Below are 17,660 nucleotides of genomic sequence, written 5' to 3'. Positions count from 1 at the left end.
AAAATAAACCAAATTAAAAACTGAAATTGTGGAAGAAACACAAGCGGAGGAGAAAGGGAAAGCTGTGATTGAATATTGAAATAGCAATAATACAGCCTGCGTGAGAGAGACCCCTCCAGCAGTTTCATCTCTTCACGCTGCACTTGTGTTGCGTGTCAGAAAGAGGTCAAGGGGGTTAATTTCCCTCACACGGCTCGTAATTACTCCCCAGGGACCCCGCTGCGGTGCTGGAACGTGGGGGCGCGTCGCGGCTCGTTGGCTCGGGTAGCGACATCTCTCGTCACTCACGGCCCGTGTCCCCTGTCAGCGCCTCCTGGCAAATCGGGTCGCGCCGCCCGCGCAGGGCGGTGATGTCATCGGCAGATCGGGCTGCCAGGGTGGTTTTCAGAGCTTCACGCTTCGGAGCGGAAGATAAAGGTTCTTTCTTCTTGCATTTGTGAAACTACACTAAGCATCAGCACTTATCACTTAACAAACACTGTACCGAATTCACAGACAGCCGAATTCACGGGGTTGTCGTATTGAGCAGACAGCAGGATAAAAGTGCCCCATTTTTGCCGAAACGACAAGAACCATAAAACTGGGATGGATTTTTCCTTTTCCTGAAATTCCCTTCTCCGATCCCAGCTGCTCCGGCTGTGCCTCGCCTCATCTGCGCACGTTCCCTCTCCTCCTTCCTCCTGTCTCTTTCCCCCTGCCAGGGCTCCATCTCTGGCTCTCCAGCCATCGTTCCGCTTTTCCCTGTGGTAGCTCTGACCCAGTTTCCCAGTTTTTCTCTTTTTTTCCCAGACTTCTGTCCTTAAAATGTCCTATAACTGCCCCCACCCCTCTCCCCCGCGGGACACGGCTGCTTCTATTCCCAGACACGCGTCTTGTTTCGCTCCGGACTCGACAGTACTGCTCGGAGAATTCGGATCGGTGTTAGTGCTTGTCGCCCACCAGAAAAATGCATTGAGTTTGGAGGGTCAGATGCAAAATGGTGGAATAATGTATTTGCTGTTGCCTTTTTGTGGCATATTGCATTTCTGAAGTACCTAAAGTATCTGCTGTGAGGGGCTCAGGTGGTGGCCAGCTCTAAATGAGGGTTAATTAGGCTGAGAGGTGGACTAATTGGTGGGTTTCATTGGGGGATCATCTTCGCCCTGGCCTGAGGACCTGACGCCATGTCTTAGCCTCACAGGCTTGACAGCTCCTCAGCCGCAGCGGTGATCCGGCGCTGAAACTGGGGTCTTATTTCGAATCGTGCTTCGCTGCTCCCACTGCACTGCTGGACGGAACTGTTTTCTCAGCACGAGTCAGAGCTCTGACCTTCTGGCGTCAAGCAGGGGCCCATCTTCGGGCTCTTGCTAGTTCTCCAGGAGTTGTCCCGGTGCCGGTTTTCCAGGGCAAGGGAACAGCAAGGAGAGAGATGAAAATGAGAGTGCATTTCCGAGAGAAGAGAGAGGCAGGAACAGTTATGTGTAATGGAAAAGGGAGGGGTTTACTGTTCAAGAACTTTTTGCTGGTCTACATGGAGATGGAGAGAGAGTTGGGAATGGAGTGTTTTACTGGTGGAGATGGAGAGAGAGTTGGGAATGGAGTGTTTTACTGGTGGAGATGGAGATAGAGAGAGTTGGGAATGGAGTGTTTTACTGGTGAAGATGGAGAGTGAGTTGGGAACGGAGTGTTTTACTAGTGGAGATGGAGAGAGAGAGAGTTGGGAACGGAGTGTTTTACTGGTGGAGATGGAGAGAGAGTTGGGAACGGAATGTTTTACTGGTGGAGATGGAGAGAGAGAGTTGGGAATGGAGTGTTTTACTGGTGGAGATGGAGAGAGAGTTGGGAATGGGGTGTTTTACTGGTGGAGATGGAGAGAGAGTTGGGAATGGAATGTTTTACTGGTGGAGATGGAGAGAGAGTTGGGAATGGAGTGTTTTACTGGTGGAGATGGAGAGAGAGAGTTGGGAATGGAGTGTTTTACTGGTGGAGATGGAGAGAGAGAGAGTTGGGAATGGAGTGTTTTACTGGTGGAGATGGAGAGAGAGAGAGTTGGGAATGGAGTGTTTTACTGGTGGAGATGGAGAGAGAGAGAGTTGGGAATGGAGTGTTTTACTGGTGGAGATGGAGAGAGAGAGAGTTGGGAATGGAGTGTTTTACTGGTGGAGATGGAGAGAGAGTTGGGAATGGAGTGTTTTACTGGTGGAGAGAGAGAGAGTTGGGAATGGAGTTTTACTGGTGGAAATGGAGAGAGTTGAAGATGGGGAGATGTGGAGGGAGAGGAGAGAATTTTATGTGTTGAGAGAGATGAATAAAAAGAGACAGATGAAAGCTCAGAGACAAAAATGAACAAATTGAAAGAATAAACAACTCTGACAGGGTCTTTGCCTTTCCCTCCATTTTCTGTGGAATAAATAGAATTGCAATAGCTGCCCTCCTCTCATTTTCCATCAGGCATGTCAGCAGACACCCCAACCTGCCAAGGCACAGAGCATGGGTGCCTGCAGGGGTCCTGTCAACAAGGCTCCAACTGTGCCAACACAGCCCTGATGTGATGGGAGCTGTTACTCACAACTCACTGCCCCACATGAGGGCCGGTGAGAGTCAGGGAGACAGGAGTGGGACAGGAGGCAGTGCAGGATGGTGAGAACACTACACTAAATAGCCAGTTAAATGGTAAAGAGGTCAGTCAGATTGTCAGTGTCATTATCACTGTGGCAGCATTATCAGTGCGTCTGTCAGCATATCAGAGAGCCTGTGTATCAGTGTGTCTGTCTTTATCAGTGTGTCTGTGTAAGTGTATCAGTGTGTCTGTACTGGTGTATTGTGTGTCTGTGCTAGTGTATCAGTGTGTCTTGTCTTTATCACTGTGTCAGTGCTGCTGTAACACTGTGTCTGTGTGTCACATATCAGTGTGTCTGTCCTAGTGTATCAGTGTGTCTTGTCTTTATCAGTGTGTCTGTGCTGCTGTATCAGTGTGTTGTCTCTGGAGTGTCAGTCTTGCCGTGAGTTTCAGAGTGCAGTATCAGCCTCACTGCAGCAGCGTTAGTGTCATTATCAGTGTGTCTGTGTCTTTGTGTTAGTGCCACCAGGTGCCCATGCCAGGATCAGTGTGTCACTGTCAGCACTGGTGTGCAAAGGCAGCAGGCCCTGTTTTCTATCCAGCACAGAGCTGCTGCCTGACAGAGATTTCTGGGTGGATCGTTAATCCTGGGAGTTTTCCGGCAGAAGCCGTAATTAACTTTTTGGCAAACACGGCAGTCAGCCAGTCCCAGGGCACAGCAGAGGGTTTTTTTTTTCCAGATTTGGCTTCAGATAGGGTTCCCTCTAATCTCCTCAGGCCACGGCGCAGTTGCTGTCTGCAGCATGACTACAGTGTGTACACAATCTGTAGCTCAATCCCAGCATGCACGCTGGGTGGGCCAGCAGTGGAGGCGCAGACCTCGTTAGATCAGGAGGTGGGTTCCTTGAGCTCTCTGCCTGTCTCCCTGCACCCCACATGGTCCTGAGCAAGGTACTGGACTTTCCCGAGCGTTGAATTTTCAAATTAGACGTCTAGACAGAGGGCTTGTCAGAGACTTGTTAGCAGCAGATGGTGGTATGGACAGACACAGGCCTGCATTTTTGGCCAAAAGTGAAATGACTGTTTTAAATCAGTCTATGAAAAATCATTTATGTGGTGTTGTAGTTTATATAGAATATTATGTCCAATGCTAATGATGTGCATAGAGAATAGTTTGCACATAGCACATGTTGTGCATACAGAATCTTTTGTGCACTGCTAATCTTGTACAACGGTTTTTGCACAATGTAGTAAAGCAAATTGCTGACATAGGCTGTGCAGAACCTTTTGCACAGTGCTGATGTAGTTGGTACAGAGCCTTTTGCACAGTGCTGATGTAGTCTGCATAGAGCCTTTTGCACAGTGTTGAGTTAGTCTGTACAGAGCCTTTTGCACATTGCTGACATGTTCTGTAGAGGCTTTTGCGCAGTGCTGATGTTTTCTATACAGGGCCTTTTGCACAGTGCTGATGTAGTCTGTACAGAGCCTTTTGCACAGTGCTGACATGTTCTGTACAAAGGCTTTTGCACAGTGCTGATGTCGCCTGTACAGAATCCTGTGCAGTAGCTTAACATAGTAGCACACGTCTGAACAAATCTGGCCACTGTTTATCCAGATCTTGTGGGTTCTCCTTTGGAATACTTAGGAACAGGCATCTGTGCCCTTCATGTTTGTAAAGTAAGGAGGAGGTCTGAGCAAGACTGCCGTTTCTAGAGGGGGGATCATTGTACAACATCCAATGTTCTATTCTGGAAGGCTGTCTGCTGGCACCAGGGAGAGGAGGGTAGATCATTCCTGGAGGCCAGGGGAAGTTGAGAGGGGGTGTTTGAAGGACTGCAGGAGGGCAGGAAGGAGACACTGAGCAGACAGATTCACGGGTGGGTGAACAGAGTGCACTGGCGCCAGCAATGAAAGGAAGGACTGAAAAGAAAAACGAAAGTGACCTATTTCTCGCGGGTTTTATTAGTTTTGTGGCTGATCTAATAGTAAGTTCAAAACCAAGCAACCAACCTCTGGCACATTTGGCACACACAGACGCCGAGACAGGCGTACACACACAGACACCGAGACAGGTGTACACACACACAGACACTGAGACAATTGTACACACGTGCACACGATCACACTTTTAGTAAAATCAAAAATTCAGGTGGCACTAAAGCCCCACTCCTCACTGCGGCCCACAGGCCACCCTGTCCCAGCATGCCCTGCGCTTGTCATTCCAGATCTGCGGCAGAGTGAGACAGGCCAGAGAACCGCCTCTGTTGGCTATGTAGGTCAGCTAAGCAGGTCGCATACAACTGGGTCAGTTCTTCAGCAGGCGCCGCAGTGAGGGGTCCAGCATGTGGGAGGGACAGGGGCTTCGTCTGCTCTTCCCAGCTTCCCATCGGGATGGACACTGGGGGGCAAAGAGGAAAAGTGACGGATCTCATCTAAAGTCCACATCAGAAAAGGGAGGCCAGATTCTGAGAGTCTGTGAAAGGAAAAAAAAGAGAGGCAATCGGAGCTGGATTTTCTGTGCTCGTAGTGGGGGGGGGGGGGGAGTTGAGATTTCTCCCAGGTGACCCAGCGACCCCTGAGACTTCCTGGTCGCCCCTGTGCTCATAGTGACATCAGCAAGGGACGCCCCTCTCCTCCAATCAGAGCTGACTCTCCCGTGCCTCCCTGCGGAGGTGAAGTCACCCTCTGGCTTGATGTTCTGTACCTCTCCGTTCATGGGCACGAATCGATCTCTGCTCTCAGTCTCCTCCATCCTGGCTGTGCACGTCAATCCCCCGAGATCAGGAATCGTTCCAGCTACTCTTTTCGAGCTCTTTTGTGGGACATCTGGAATATCTGTTTGGTGGTCTGCTGACCACAACTGTGCTGGTCACTGAGCGTGTCAATGTGCTGGTGAGTGAGTATGTCAGTGTTCGTCAGTAAGTACGTCAGTGAGTGTGTCAGTCAGAGTGTACCTCAGTGTGCTGGTCAGTCTGTGTGTACGTCAGTATACTGGTCAGTGAGTACATCAGTGAGTATGTCAGTGTTGGTCAGTGAGTACATCAGTGAGTGTACGTCAGTATACTGGTCAGTCAGTGTTGGTCAGTGAGATGATAAGTGAGTATTATGGTCAGTGTGTCGGTCAGTGAGTGTGTCAGTTTGTGTGCTGGTCAGTCTGTGTGAACATCAGTGTGCTGGTCGGTCTGTGTGTACGTCAGTATACCGGTCAGTGAGTACATCAGTGAGTGTGTCAGTCAGAGTGTACGTCAGTGAGTGTGCTGGTCAGTGAGTACGTCAGTGTGCTGGTCAGTCTGTGTGTACGTCAGTATACTGGTCAGTGAGTGTGTCAGTCTGTGTGTACGTCAGTGTGCTGGTCAGTGAGTGTGTCAGTCTGTGTGTACGTCAGTATACTGGTCAGTGAGTGTGTCAGTCTGTGTGTACGTCAGTATACTGGTCAGTGAGTGTGTCAGTCTGTGTGTACGTCAGTATACTGGTCAGTGAGTGTGTCAGTCTGTGTGTACGTCAGTATACTGGTCAGCGAGTGTGTCAGTCTGTGTGTACGTCAGTATACTGGTCAGCGAGTGTGTCAGTCTGTGTGTACGTCAGTATACTGGTCAGTGAGTACGTCAGTGTGCTGGTCAGTGAGTGTGTCAGTCTGTGTGTACGTCAGTGTGCTGGTCAGTGAGTGTGTCAGTCTGTGTGTACGTCAGTGTGCTGGTCAGTGAGTGTGTCAGTCTGTGTGTACGTCAGTATACTGGTCAGTGAGTGTGTCAGTCTGTGTGTACGTCAGTATACTGGTCAGTGAGTGTGTCAGTCTGTGTGTACGTCAGTATACTGGTCAGTGAGTGTGTCAGTCTGTGTGTACGTCAGTATACTGGTCAGCGAGTGTGTCAGTCTGTGTGTACGTCAGTATACTGGTCAGCGAGTGTGTCAGTCTGTGTGTACGTCAGTGTGCTGGTCAGCGAGTGTGTCAGTCTGTGTGTACGTCAGTGTGCTGGTCAGTGAGTGTGTCAGTCTGTGTGTACGTCAGTGTGCTGGTCAGTGAGTGTGTCAGTCTGTGTGTACGTCAGTATACTGGTCAGTGAGTGTGTCAGTCTGTGTGTACGTCAGTATACTGGTCAGTGAGTGTGTCAGTCTGTGTGTACGTCAGTATACTGGTCAGTGAGTGTGTCAGTCTGTGTGTACGTCAGTATACTGGTCAGCGAGTGTGTCAGTCTGTGTGTACGTCAGTATACTGGTCAGCGAGTGTGTCAGTCTGTGTGTACGTCAGTATACTGGTCAGTGAGTACGTCAGTGTGCTGGTCAGTGAGTGTGTCAGTCTGTGTGTACGTCAGTGTGCTGGTCAGTGAGTGTGTCAGTCTGTGTGTACGTCAGTGTGCTGGTCAGTGAGTGTGTCAGTCTGTGTGTACGTCAGTATACTGGTCAGTGAGTGTGTCAGTCTGTGTGTACGTCAGTGTGCTGGTCAGTGAGTGTGTCAGTCTGTGTGTACGTCAGTATACTGGTCAGTGAGTGTGTCAGTCTGTGTGTACGTCAGTATACTGGTCAGCGAGTGTGTCAGTCTGTGTGTACGTCAGTATACTGGTCAGTGAGTGTGTCAGTGAGTGTGTACGTCAGTATACTGGTCAGTGAGTGTGTCAGTCTGTGTGTACGTCAGTATACTGGTCAGTGAGTGTGTCAGTCTGTGTGTACGTCAGTGTGCTGGTCAGTGAGTGTGTCAGTCTGTGTGTACGTCAGTATACTGGTCAGTGAGTGTGTCAGTCTGTGTGTACGTCAGTATACTGGTCAGTGAGTGTGTCAGTCTGTGTGTACGTCAGTATACTGGTCAGTGAGTGTGTCAGTCTGTGTGTACGTCAGTGTGCTGGTCAGTGAGTGTGTCAGTCAGAGTACTGGTCAATATACTGGTCAGTCTGATGTTCACGCCACTCTGACAGCAGCCCCCCTGCACGGGGGGGGGAGAGCCAGGTGGGACTTGCCGCTCCGCATGGGGGGACGCGGATTTTCCCTCCCTGCCCCCCCTCCTTCAGAGCCGATGCCGGGCAGTGGTCCCGATGAGACAGACTGGGCGGGCTCCTCTTTCTGGGTGTAAAAGGTGCCTGACGCAATGCTTGTCTCGCCCAGCTGTTGCAACAGATGTTCACCTTGGTGTCTCTCAGCCCTCTTTCTCTTTGTACATGGGATGCAGTGTTTATTTGGCAAATTGTCACAGCACAACTGAAAACTGTGATAGTCAGCACATCAGTCATTCAGGGTGGCAGTCGGCACATCAGTCAGTCAGGGTGGCAGTCGGCACATCAGTCAGTCAGGGTGATAGTGTGTTGCACATCTGGTGATATTCAGCACATCAGTCAGTCTGTGTGATAGTCAGTCAGCACATCAGTCATTCAGGGTGACAGTCAACACTTCGTGTGATAGTGAGCACTGTGATGGTCAACTCATCAGTCAGTCAGGGTGATAGTGTGTTGCACATCTGGTGATATTCAGCACATCAGTCAGTCTGTGTGATAGTCAGTCAGCACATCAGTCATTCAGGGTGACAGTCAACACTTCGTGTGATAGTGAGCACTGTGATGGTCAACTCATCAGTCAGTCAGGGTGATAGTGGGTCGGCACATCAGTCAGTCTGTGTGACAGTCAGTGAAGCTGTGAGTGAGTTAATATGTCAGTCACTGTGTCACTGTGACAGTCAGTGCATCAGTCAGTCAGTGAAGCTGTGCATGGCTTAATATGTCAGTCAGACAGAACATCATTTGAAAGTGTGTCGGCCAGTCAATCAGTATGCCTATGGTATGCCAGAGGTCCGTCAGTGTGTCTGTCAGCACAGCGGTCTGTCAGCACAGCGGTCTGTCAGCACAGCGGTCAGTCAGTGTGTCTGTCAGCACAGCGGTCCGTCAGTGCGTCTGTCAGCACAGCGGTCCGTCAGTGCGTCTGTCAGCACAGCGGTCCGTCAGTGCGTCTGTCAGCACAGTGGTCAGTCAGTGCGTCTGTCAGCACAGCGGTCCGTCAGTGCGTCTGTCAGCACAGTGGTCAGTCAGTGTGTCTGTCAGCACAGCGGTCCGTCAGTGCGTCTGTCAGCACAGTGGTCAGTCAGTGTGTCTGTCAGCACAGCGGTCCGTCAGTGCGTCTGTCAGCACAGTGGTCAGTCAGTGTGTCCGTCAGCACAGCGGTCCGTCAGCACAGCGGTCCGTCAGCACAGCGGTCCGTCAGCACAGCGTTCAGTCAGTGTGTCCGTCAGCACAGCGTTCAGTCAGTGTGTCTGTCAGCACAGCGTTCAGTCAGTGTGTCTGTCAGCACAGCGTTCAGTCAGTGCATCAGAGTGTCAGGACAGCGGTCAGTCAGTGCATCAGAGTGTCAGCACAGCGTTCAGTCAGTGCATCAGAGTGTCAGCACAGCGGTCAGTCAGTGCATCAGAGTGTCAGCACAGCGGTCAGTCACAGAGTGTCAGAGTGCCAGCGCATCGGTCAGTCAGTGCGTCAGAGTGCCAGCGCATCGGTCAGTCAGTGCGTCAGAGTGCCAGCGCATCGGTCAGTCTGTGCGTCAGAGTGCCAGCGCATCGGTCAGTCGGTGTGTCAGAGTGTCAGCACAGCGGTCAGTCGGTGTGTCAGAGTGTCAGCACAGCGGTCAGTCAGAGTGTCAGCACAGCGGTCAGTCGGTGTGTCAGTGTCAGCACAGCGGTCAGTCAGTGTGTCAGTGTCAGCGCATCGGTGGGCTTTTCTTCTGTTCTTGCTCTTGCTCCCTTTCTGTGCTGCCCTCTGTCACTCTCTGAAAGGAATTGTGTGTGTCCTTTCATGACAGAACCTACAGCTTTTTTTCTAAGTTTCCATTTATGTCCTCACTTGTTCTACAAAATTCCCTATCACTGTGCATCATTGTCTCAGTTACTCCTGCGCCCAGCCTCCCCCTCCCTCGCGGGAGAGTATTCCAGCAGGGCGCTTGGGCTTCGGCTCTGTGCGTTAGGTTAATTGTGCCCCCCGCTCGCTTCCTCCCTCTCTCTTTCATTCCTCACCAGCCCCCCCCCCCCCGCCCTCGGTGTGGCCCACCGCAGCGGGCAGACTCCATCACGCTACCGCCATCAGCTCCCATTGTCTCCCGACTCAATCACCTCGGTAACAGCTTGTCAGGACCAATCACATTGCTCGCATCTTGTCGGGAGTCTCCCAGCATTCCTTCAGAGCGTCTCTGCTCCGGCAAGGAACAATAATAATAAAAAAACACGGGCTAAAAAATTAAGACAGAAAGAAATATTAGAGGTAATCACAACAGTCACATTCATTTGTTTCTGCTACTTTAAGCTGCAAATGCCCCTGCCTGCAGCCGCCAGTTTCTAAGTATATCATTGTCTCACTGCCTTAACTCTGCACACCTCCTGTCTCTCACGTTCTTTCTGACTCCTGAGCTCCTCATTTCCATCCTCCACTCTTTCCACTCTGTCCTTCTCTCTCCCCCTCTCTCCTCCTTTCTCTCCCCTCACGACGATGGACGCTCATAGATCCAGAGACGCTGCCGCTCAGAACACCGAACATTGGTTTAGTTGCCCCAGTGGCCTGTTGATCGAGGGATTACTGGGCTCTGGCTTTGTTCCAGACCCCCGCCACTCCCAGTGTAAAGAAGCATCTCCCTGACTGGCTCTCTGTATTGACTTTAGTTTTACAGTGGAATAGCATAGCCATCCTCAGCTTGGTGTCACACATATTTCATTCCCTTGTGCACTTCCTCCCTAGACTCTCTGGAAACTGTTAGAGGTCAGAGGTCAGACTCTTTCCCACTGCCTCAGGGTGTTACAGTCCCTCATGTTTGTGATGGAAAAGCACAACCAAGAACGCAATAATAACCCCAACTTGTCTTGAGCTTGTCTCTCCTCCAGCATCTGCAAAAAAATAATATTTCATGTTCTCGGTAAATAACGTAAAGTGCACATAAAAACAGCCTACCTGTAGTGTCAGACCTACCTGTAGGGGACAGTGCAGTCCTTTTCTTATTAACCCATCAGCTAGCAGTCACAGGTACAGCATCTCCATCAGTGAGACAACAGCAGTGTCTTGAACCCGTGACTCCCTGGTACAGGGTCAAGGGCACTAACTGTTGGCCCAGGCTGCTGTATAGTCATTACAGCTGACAACAAGAAAGCCATAATTGCATATGCTTCAGCACACAGGTGAGTGTAGTTTGGGTTTTCTGTTGGAACAGATTTAGAGGACAACAAGGGAGAAGGGGAGAGAGAGGAGCAGGGAAGAGATGGGAGAGAGTGGGGGAGTGAGGGAGAGGAGCAGGGAAGAGATGGGAGAGAGTGGGGGAGTGAGGGAGAGGAGCAGGGAAGAGATGGGAGAGAGTGGGGGAGTGAGGGAGAGGAGCAGGGAAGAGATGGGAGAGAGTGGGGGAGTGAGGGAGAGGAGCAGGGAAGAGATGGGAGAGAGTGGGGGAGTGAGGGAGAGGAGCAGGGAAGAGATGGGAGAGAGTGGGGGAGTGAGGGAGAGGAGCAGGGAAGAGATGGGAGAGAGTGGGGGAGTGAGGGAGAGGAGCAGGGAAGAGATGGGAGAGAGTGGGGGAGTGAGGGAGAGGAGCAGGGAAGAGATGGGAGAGAGTGGAGGAGTGAGGGAGAGGAGCAGGGAAGAGATGGGAGAGAGTGGGGGAGTGAGGGAGAGGAGCAGGGAAGAGATGGGAGAGAGTGGAGGAGTGAGGGAGAGGAGCAGGGAAGAGATGGGAGAGGAGCGGGAAGAGATGGGAGAGAGTGGAGGAGTGAGGGAGAGGAGCAGGGAAGAGATGGGAGAGAGTGGGGGAGTGAGGGAGAGGAGCGGGGAAGAGATGGGAGTGAGGGAGAGGAGCGGGGAAGAGATGGGAGAGTGAGAGAGGAGCTGGGAAGAGATGGGAGAGTGGAGGAGTGAGGGAGAGGAGCAGGGAAGAGATGGGAGAGAGTGGAGGAGTGAGGGAGAGGAGCAGGGAAGAGATGGGAGAGAGTGGGGGAGTGAGGGAGAGGAGCAGGGAAGAGATGGGAGAGAGTGGGGGAGTGAGGGAGAGGAGCAGGGAAGAGATGGGAGAGAGTGGAGGAGTGAGGGAGAGGAGCAGGGAAGAGATGGGAGAGGAGCGGGAAGAGATGGGAGAGAGTGGAGGAGTGAGGGAGAGGAGCAGGGAAGAGATGGGAGAGAGTGGGGGAGTGAGGGAGAGGAGCGGGGAAGAGATGGGAGTGAGGGAGAGGAGCGGGGAAGAGATGGGAGAGTGAGAGAGGAGCTGGGAAGAGATGGGAGAGTGGAGGAGTGAGGGAGAGGAGCAGGGAAGAGATGGGAGAGAGTGGAGGAGTGAGGGAGAGGAGCAGGGAAGAGATGGGAGAGAGTGGGGGAGTGAGGGAGAGGAGCGGGGAAGAGATGGGAGTGAGGGAGAGGAGCAGGGAAGAGATGGGAGAGTGGAGGAGTGAGGGAGAGGAGCAGGGAAGAGATGGGAGAGAGTGGAGTAGGGGGAGGCGAATAGGGAAGAGATGGGAGACAGAGTGAGGGAGAGCGTGTTTGAAAAGGCACAGGAGGCAGCGAGGAGGAAGAGTGCTGCGTGCTCCTCTTCCTCAGCGCGTGGAGCAGGATGAGCCAGGCCCCATCTCTCCCTAGAAAACACACACACACACACACACGCGCGCGCGCGCGCGCTCCCTCTTGCTCGAAACTGGGTCGTCCGGAAGAGGCAGGAGGGGGAGAGGTGTGACAGACACGTCTGTGGCTGGGAGTTTTATTTTTGCGAGGCGCTGTGTTATTTTGGGTGGTGGCGCAGTCGTCGGGGGGGTGGGGGGGGTGTAGGTGTTTGAGAAACGACTCCGTCGCCCGGAGCAGGAGGGAGAAACCTTCCCTGGAGATTTCCACTCGCACACACAGGAAGAGCAGAGGGTTTACTGCCGTGTCTGCGTGCACACTGGATCTCTCGGGAAGACACCAGCACACAGTGTACACAGAGCACTACAGACATGAGCAACAGGAACAACACGCGTGTGCTGTGGGACAGTAGGTCTGGAGGAGTATGTGTTCGGGCTCGGACAAGGCCGGGGGGGGGGGGGGGGGCGGGATTTGGGGGCTCTGGCTCCCCTCCTTGCGGCCCCTGGCGCCCTGGCCCCTGCTGCAGGCTCGCACCCGGGCCTCCTCCCTCCGCCGGCGGGTCTGTTTGTTTGTCCTTCCCTGCGATTTGTGTCACCTTGAAAACAGCATAAAAACACACTGTGTAAATGTCAGCAGATGCTAATTACTGGAAAATCTCTCTGTAAATCGCCTGAATGCCTCCTTTGAATGTGTTTATCACGTATAGAATTATCTTCTCCTATCTCCTCTCCCTTCATCTCCTCTCTCCTCTCACCCCTCTCCTCTCCCCTCTCACCCCATCTCCTCTCTTCATGTCTGTTCCTCCCCCCCTCCTCTCTCCTATTCCCCCATCTCTTCTCTCACCCCTCTCCTCTCCCTTTGTCTTCTCTCCTTCATTTCCTCTCTCCTCTCCCCCCTCTTCTCTCTTCTCTCCCTTCATCTCCACTCTCCTCTCCCCCCCTCCTATTTCCTCTCTCCCTTCATCTCCTCTGTCCTCTGTCCTCTGTCCTCGTCTCCTCCCTCCTCTCTCCTGCTCCAGCAGTGCTGCTCTGTGCTGTGTCTCAGGCTGAGGCGGAATGTCTGACTGTGTTTCTGCGTGTGTTTCTGTGCAGCCACCTCGAACGGGACACGGCAGGGCCTGGAGAACACGAAGGGGGGCTCCTGCTTGACCCGGGGCATGAAGGTGGTCCTCAAAGTGGGACAAAGTGAGTGGAAAGAGTGACCCTCCGGGGTCTGTTTCTCTGTGTGCTTGTGTACCTGTGTCTCTGAGTGTGTCTTACGTCTCTCTCTGTGTGTGTATCTGTATGTCTTACGTGTCTCTGTGTGTGTGTATCTGTGTGTCTTGTCCGTCTCTCTGTGTGTGTTTCTGTGTGTCTTGTACGTCTCTCTCTTTGCGTGTTTCGGTGTGTCTTGTGCGTCTCTCTCTTTGCGTGTTTCGGTGTGTCTTGTGCGTCTCTCTGTGTGTGTTTCAGTGTGTCTTGTCTGTCAGTATGAGCCAGTGTGTGTCTATGGCCAGCAGTAATGCAACACTTTGTGTTCATCAATGAGACAGCGAGATCCAGTTAGTTTGGTGTGCTGGGTTTGAGAAATGGCTCTAATATTCCAGATCTCTTTTGTCTATCCCCTCCAATCTCTCTGACCCTGCTCTCAGTCTTTAACTCTCTCTCTTGATCTCTTCCTTTCTCTCTCATCCCCTCACCCAATTTTCAATTCAAGGTGCATTATTAGCATGACCAATGGGTACAATCAGTGTTGCCAAAGCAAATACCCTCTCTCTCATCCCCTCACCTCTCTCTCTCTCATCCCCTCACCTCTCTCTCTCATTCCTTCATCCTCTCTCATCCCCTCACACCCTCACCCTCTCACACCCTCACCCTCTCATTCCCTCAGCCTCTATTATTCCTTCACTCTCTCCCCCTCTCTGTCTCCCAGCTCATCAGTTACCCAGTTCCTTATTAAGATTCACACTTGCTGTTACAGGGAAAGAGGAGAACACTCCCTGTGCGAATAAACAGATAAATTATCTCCTCCCCAACGACCCAGAAAAGAGAGATGAAAGACTGAAGGAACAGGGGAATAAGCGAGCAGGACGGCCGTGTCTATAAACCTGTCCCCCAGTTCTCCTTGCTAGTGTACCTGTCTCTGAACACCCAGCCTGCAGTTCCGTGCAGTTCTGCCAGACCCAGATGGCGGGGGCTTTGGAGATCCCAGCAGGTGGAGGGAGAGGGGGAAGGGAGAGCTCCACAGTCTACAGGTTACGGGTTCGAGCCAGGGTCTAGGGGTTTGGGAAATCAGTGACGTGCGAGGCTCACTCTCCTCCATCGCCAAACAGACCGAGCGCTTCCACAGGTTTACAGAAAAAGAAATTCAGGATTATTTACCTTACTCTCCCTCTGTGTCTCCCTCCCAGATCCCCACAGCTCTGGGTCTAAGCCCTCTAAAACTGGTTTGGACCAGAACCCTGGCCGTCCTAACTGGGCCAACGGGCAGGACAGCCCCCCAGGTATGACCCGTTGCATCATGCTCTTGGACTCACTCACACACGCGCTCATCAGCCGTTCTCTGCCCCTGCTTGTCCTGGTATCTGCTGGACTGTGTTCCAGCTAAGCTCTCACTCAAACAAATTAATCATTTAGAATTTTTGGAAATTGTACATTTGAAATTGAAAAGTACAGCTCTGACACACACAGTTACACAGAGCAGTGCTCAGTACAGCTCTGACACACACAGTTACACAGAGCAGTGCTCAGTACAGCTCTGACACACACAGTTACACAGAGCAGTGCTCAGTACAGCTCTGACACACAGTTACACAGAGCAGTGCTCAGTACAGCTCTGACACACACAGTTACACAGCGCAGTGCTCAGTACAGCTCTGACACACAGTTACACAGAGCAGTGCTCAGTACAGCTCTGACACACACAGTTACACAGCGCAGTGCTCAGTACAGCTCTGACACACACAGTTACACAGCGCAGTGCTCAGTACAGCTCTGACACACAGTTACCCAGCACAGTGCTCAGTACAGCTCTGACACACACAGTTACACAGAGCAGTGCTCAGTACAGCTCTGACACACACAGTTACACAGAGCAGTGCTCAGTACAGCTCTGACACACACAGTTACACAGAGCAGTGCTCAGTACAGCTCTGACACACAGTTACACAGAGCAGTGCTCAGTACAGCTCTGACAAGCACAGTTACACAGAGCAGTGCTCAGTACAGCTCTGACACACACAGTTACACAGTGCAGTGCTCAGTACAGCTCTGACAAGCACAGTTACACAGAGCAGTGCTCAGTACAGCTCTGACAAGCACAGTTACACAGAACAGTGCTCAGTACAGCTCTGACACACACAGTTACACAGCGCAGTGCTCAGTACAGCTCTGACACGCACAGTTACACAGCGCAGTGCTCAGTACAGCTCTGACACACAGTTACACAGAGCAGTGCTCAGTACAGCTCTGACACACACAGTTACACAGAGCAGTGCTCAGTACAGCTCTGACACACACAGTTACACAGCGCAGTGCTCAGTACAGCTCTGACACGCACAGTTACACAGCGCAGTGCTCAGTACAGCTCTGACACGCACAGTTACACAGCGCAGTGCTCAGTACAGCTCTGACGCCCACAGTTACACAGAGCAGTGCTCAGTACAGCTCTGACGCACACAGTTACACAGAGCAGTGCTCAGTACAGCTCTGACAAGCACAGTTACACAGAGCAGTGCTCAGTACAGCTCTGACACACACAGTTACACAGCGCAGTGCTCAGTACAGCTCTGACACACACAGTTACCCAGAGCAGTGCTCAGTACAGCTCTGACACACACAGTTACCCAGAGCAGTGCTCAGTACAGCTCTGACAAGAACGGTTACACAGCGCAGTGCTCAGTACAGCTCTGACACACACAGTTACACAGCGCAGTGCTCAGTACAGCTCTGACACACACAGTTACACAGCGCAGTGCTCAGTACAGCTCTGACACACAGTTACACAGAGCAGTGCTCAGTACAGCTCTGACACACACAGTTACACAGAGCAGAGCTCAGTACAGCTCTGACACAGTTACACAGAGCAGAGCTCAGTACAGCTCTGACACAGTTACACAGCGCAGTGCTCAGTACAGCTCTGACACACACAGTTACACAGAGCAGTGCTCAGTACAGCTCTGACACACAGTTACACAGCGCAGTGCTCAGTACAGCTCTGACACACAGTTACACAGAGGAGTGCTCAGTACAGCTCTGACACACAGTTACACAGAGCAGTGCTCAGTACAGCTCTGACAAGCACAGTTACACAGAGCAGTGCTCAGTACAGCTCTGACACACACAGTTACACAGAGCAGTGCTCAGTACAGCTCTGACACACACAGTTACACAGAGCAGTGCTCAGTACAGCTCTGACACGCACAGTTACACAGCGCAGTGCTCAGTACAGCTCTGACACACACAGTTACACAGCGCAGTGCTCAGTACTGCTCTGACACACACAGTTACACAGCGCAGTGCTCAGTACAGCTCTGACACGCACAGTTACACAGCGCAGTGCTCAGTACAGCTCTGACACACACAGTTACACAGCGCAGTGCTCAGTACAGCTCTGACACACACAGTTACACAGCGCAGTGCTCAGCTCCAACCCTGCAGGACACAGTAAAACTAAAAGTAATAACAATAAGAAAAGTAAATGCATAAAGCTTAATAACAGTTAATTGCAGCTTTAAAAAGAGGCAGAGCTCCAAAGTGTATTAAAGTAAGACAAAGTTTGCTAGCAGACACTAATGGTCAGGCAGAGTGAGTCGTAATGCAGTTTTAATGCTCGACAGGAGAGCCGCACCAGGCCCGCCCCCAGTCTTCCTCAGTTTGAATCTGTCCTCAGAGTGCAGTCATGCTGAGCTGAATGGTGCACTGTACGCTGTGATGGGCTTTCTCTTGCTTAGATAAGCAGCAAGGGGAGCGAGAGAGAGGGGGAATGAGAGAGAGGGGGATTGCATTGTGAGACAGGAGGGAGAGAGGGGGAATGAGAGAGAGGGGGATTGCATTGTGAGACAGGAGGGAGAGAGGGGGAATGAGAGAGAGGGGGATTGCATTGTGAGACAGGAGAGAGAGAGGGGGAATGAGAGAGAGGGGGATTGCATTGTGAGACAGGAGAGAGAGAGGGGGAAGAGGGATTGCATTGTGAGACAGGAGAGAGAGGTGGAAAGAGAGGGATTGTGTTGTGAGACAGGAGAGAGAGAGGGGGAAAGAGGGATTGTGTTGTGAGACAGGAGAGAGAGGGGGAAAGAGGGATTGCATTGTGAGACAGGAGAGAGAGAGGGGGAAGAGGGATTGCATTGTGAGACAGGAGAGAGAGGTGGAAAGAGAGGGATTGTGTTGTGAGACAGGAGAGAGAGAGGGGGAAAGAGAGGAGAGACGTTGAGTGTTGGGAGACATGAGAGCAAGGAAGAATGAGAGAGGAAGGAGAGAAGGATTGCACTGACAGGAGAGGGTGGGGAATGAGAGAGGGAGAAACGGAGGAGAAAGGGATTGTGTTGTGAGAGGAGAGAGAGGGAATGAGACAGGAGAAAGAGGGGGAATGAGAGA

General features: G+C 52.0%; 1 protein-coding gene across 1 annotated transcript in view; it reads left to right on the top strand.

Moving 5' to 3' along the window:
- efnb3b (ephrin-B3b) overlaps nt 1-17,660 on the top strand; it is a 65,657-nt gene that overhangs the window by 41,054 nt on the left and 6,943 nt on the right. The window contains exons 3-4 of the mRNA XM_088628277.1: nt 13,179-13,271; nt 14,477-14,569. Of these exons, the coding sequence (XP_088484403.1) occupies nt 13,179-13,271; nt 14,477-14,569 (186 nt within the window). The remainder of the gene's footprint in view (nt 1-13,178; nt 13,272-14,476; nt 14,570-17,660) is intronic.

This window comes from Lepisosteus platostomus, chromosome 4 (assembly GCF_059453375.1).
Source record: "Lepisosteus platostomus isolate fLepPlt1 chromosome 4, fLepPlt1.hap1, whole genome shotgun sequence".
Lineage (NCBI taxonomy): Eukaryota > Metazoa > Chordata > Actinopteri > Semionotiformes > Lepisosteidae > Lepisosteus > Lepisosteus platostomus.
This window is presented reverse-complemented; position numbering and strand designations above follow the sequence as displayed.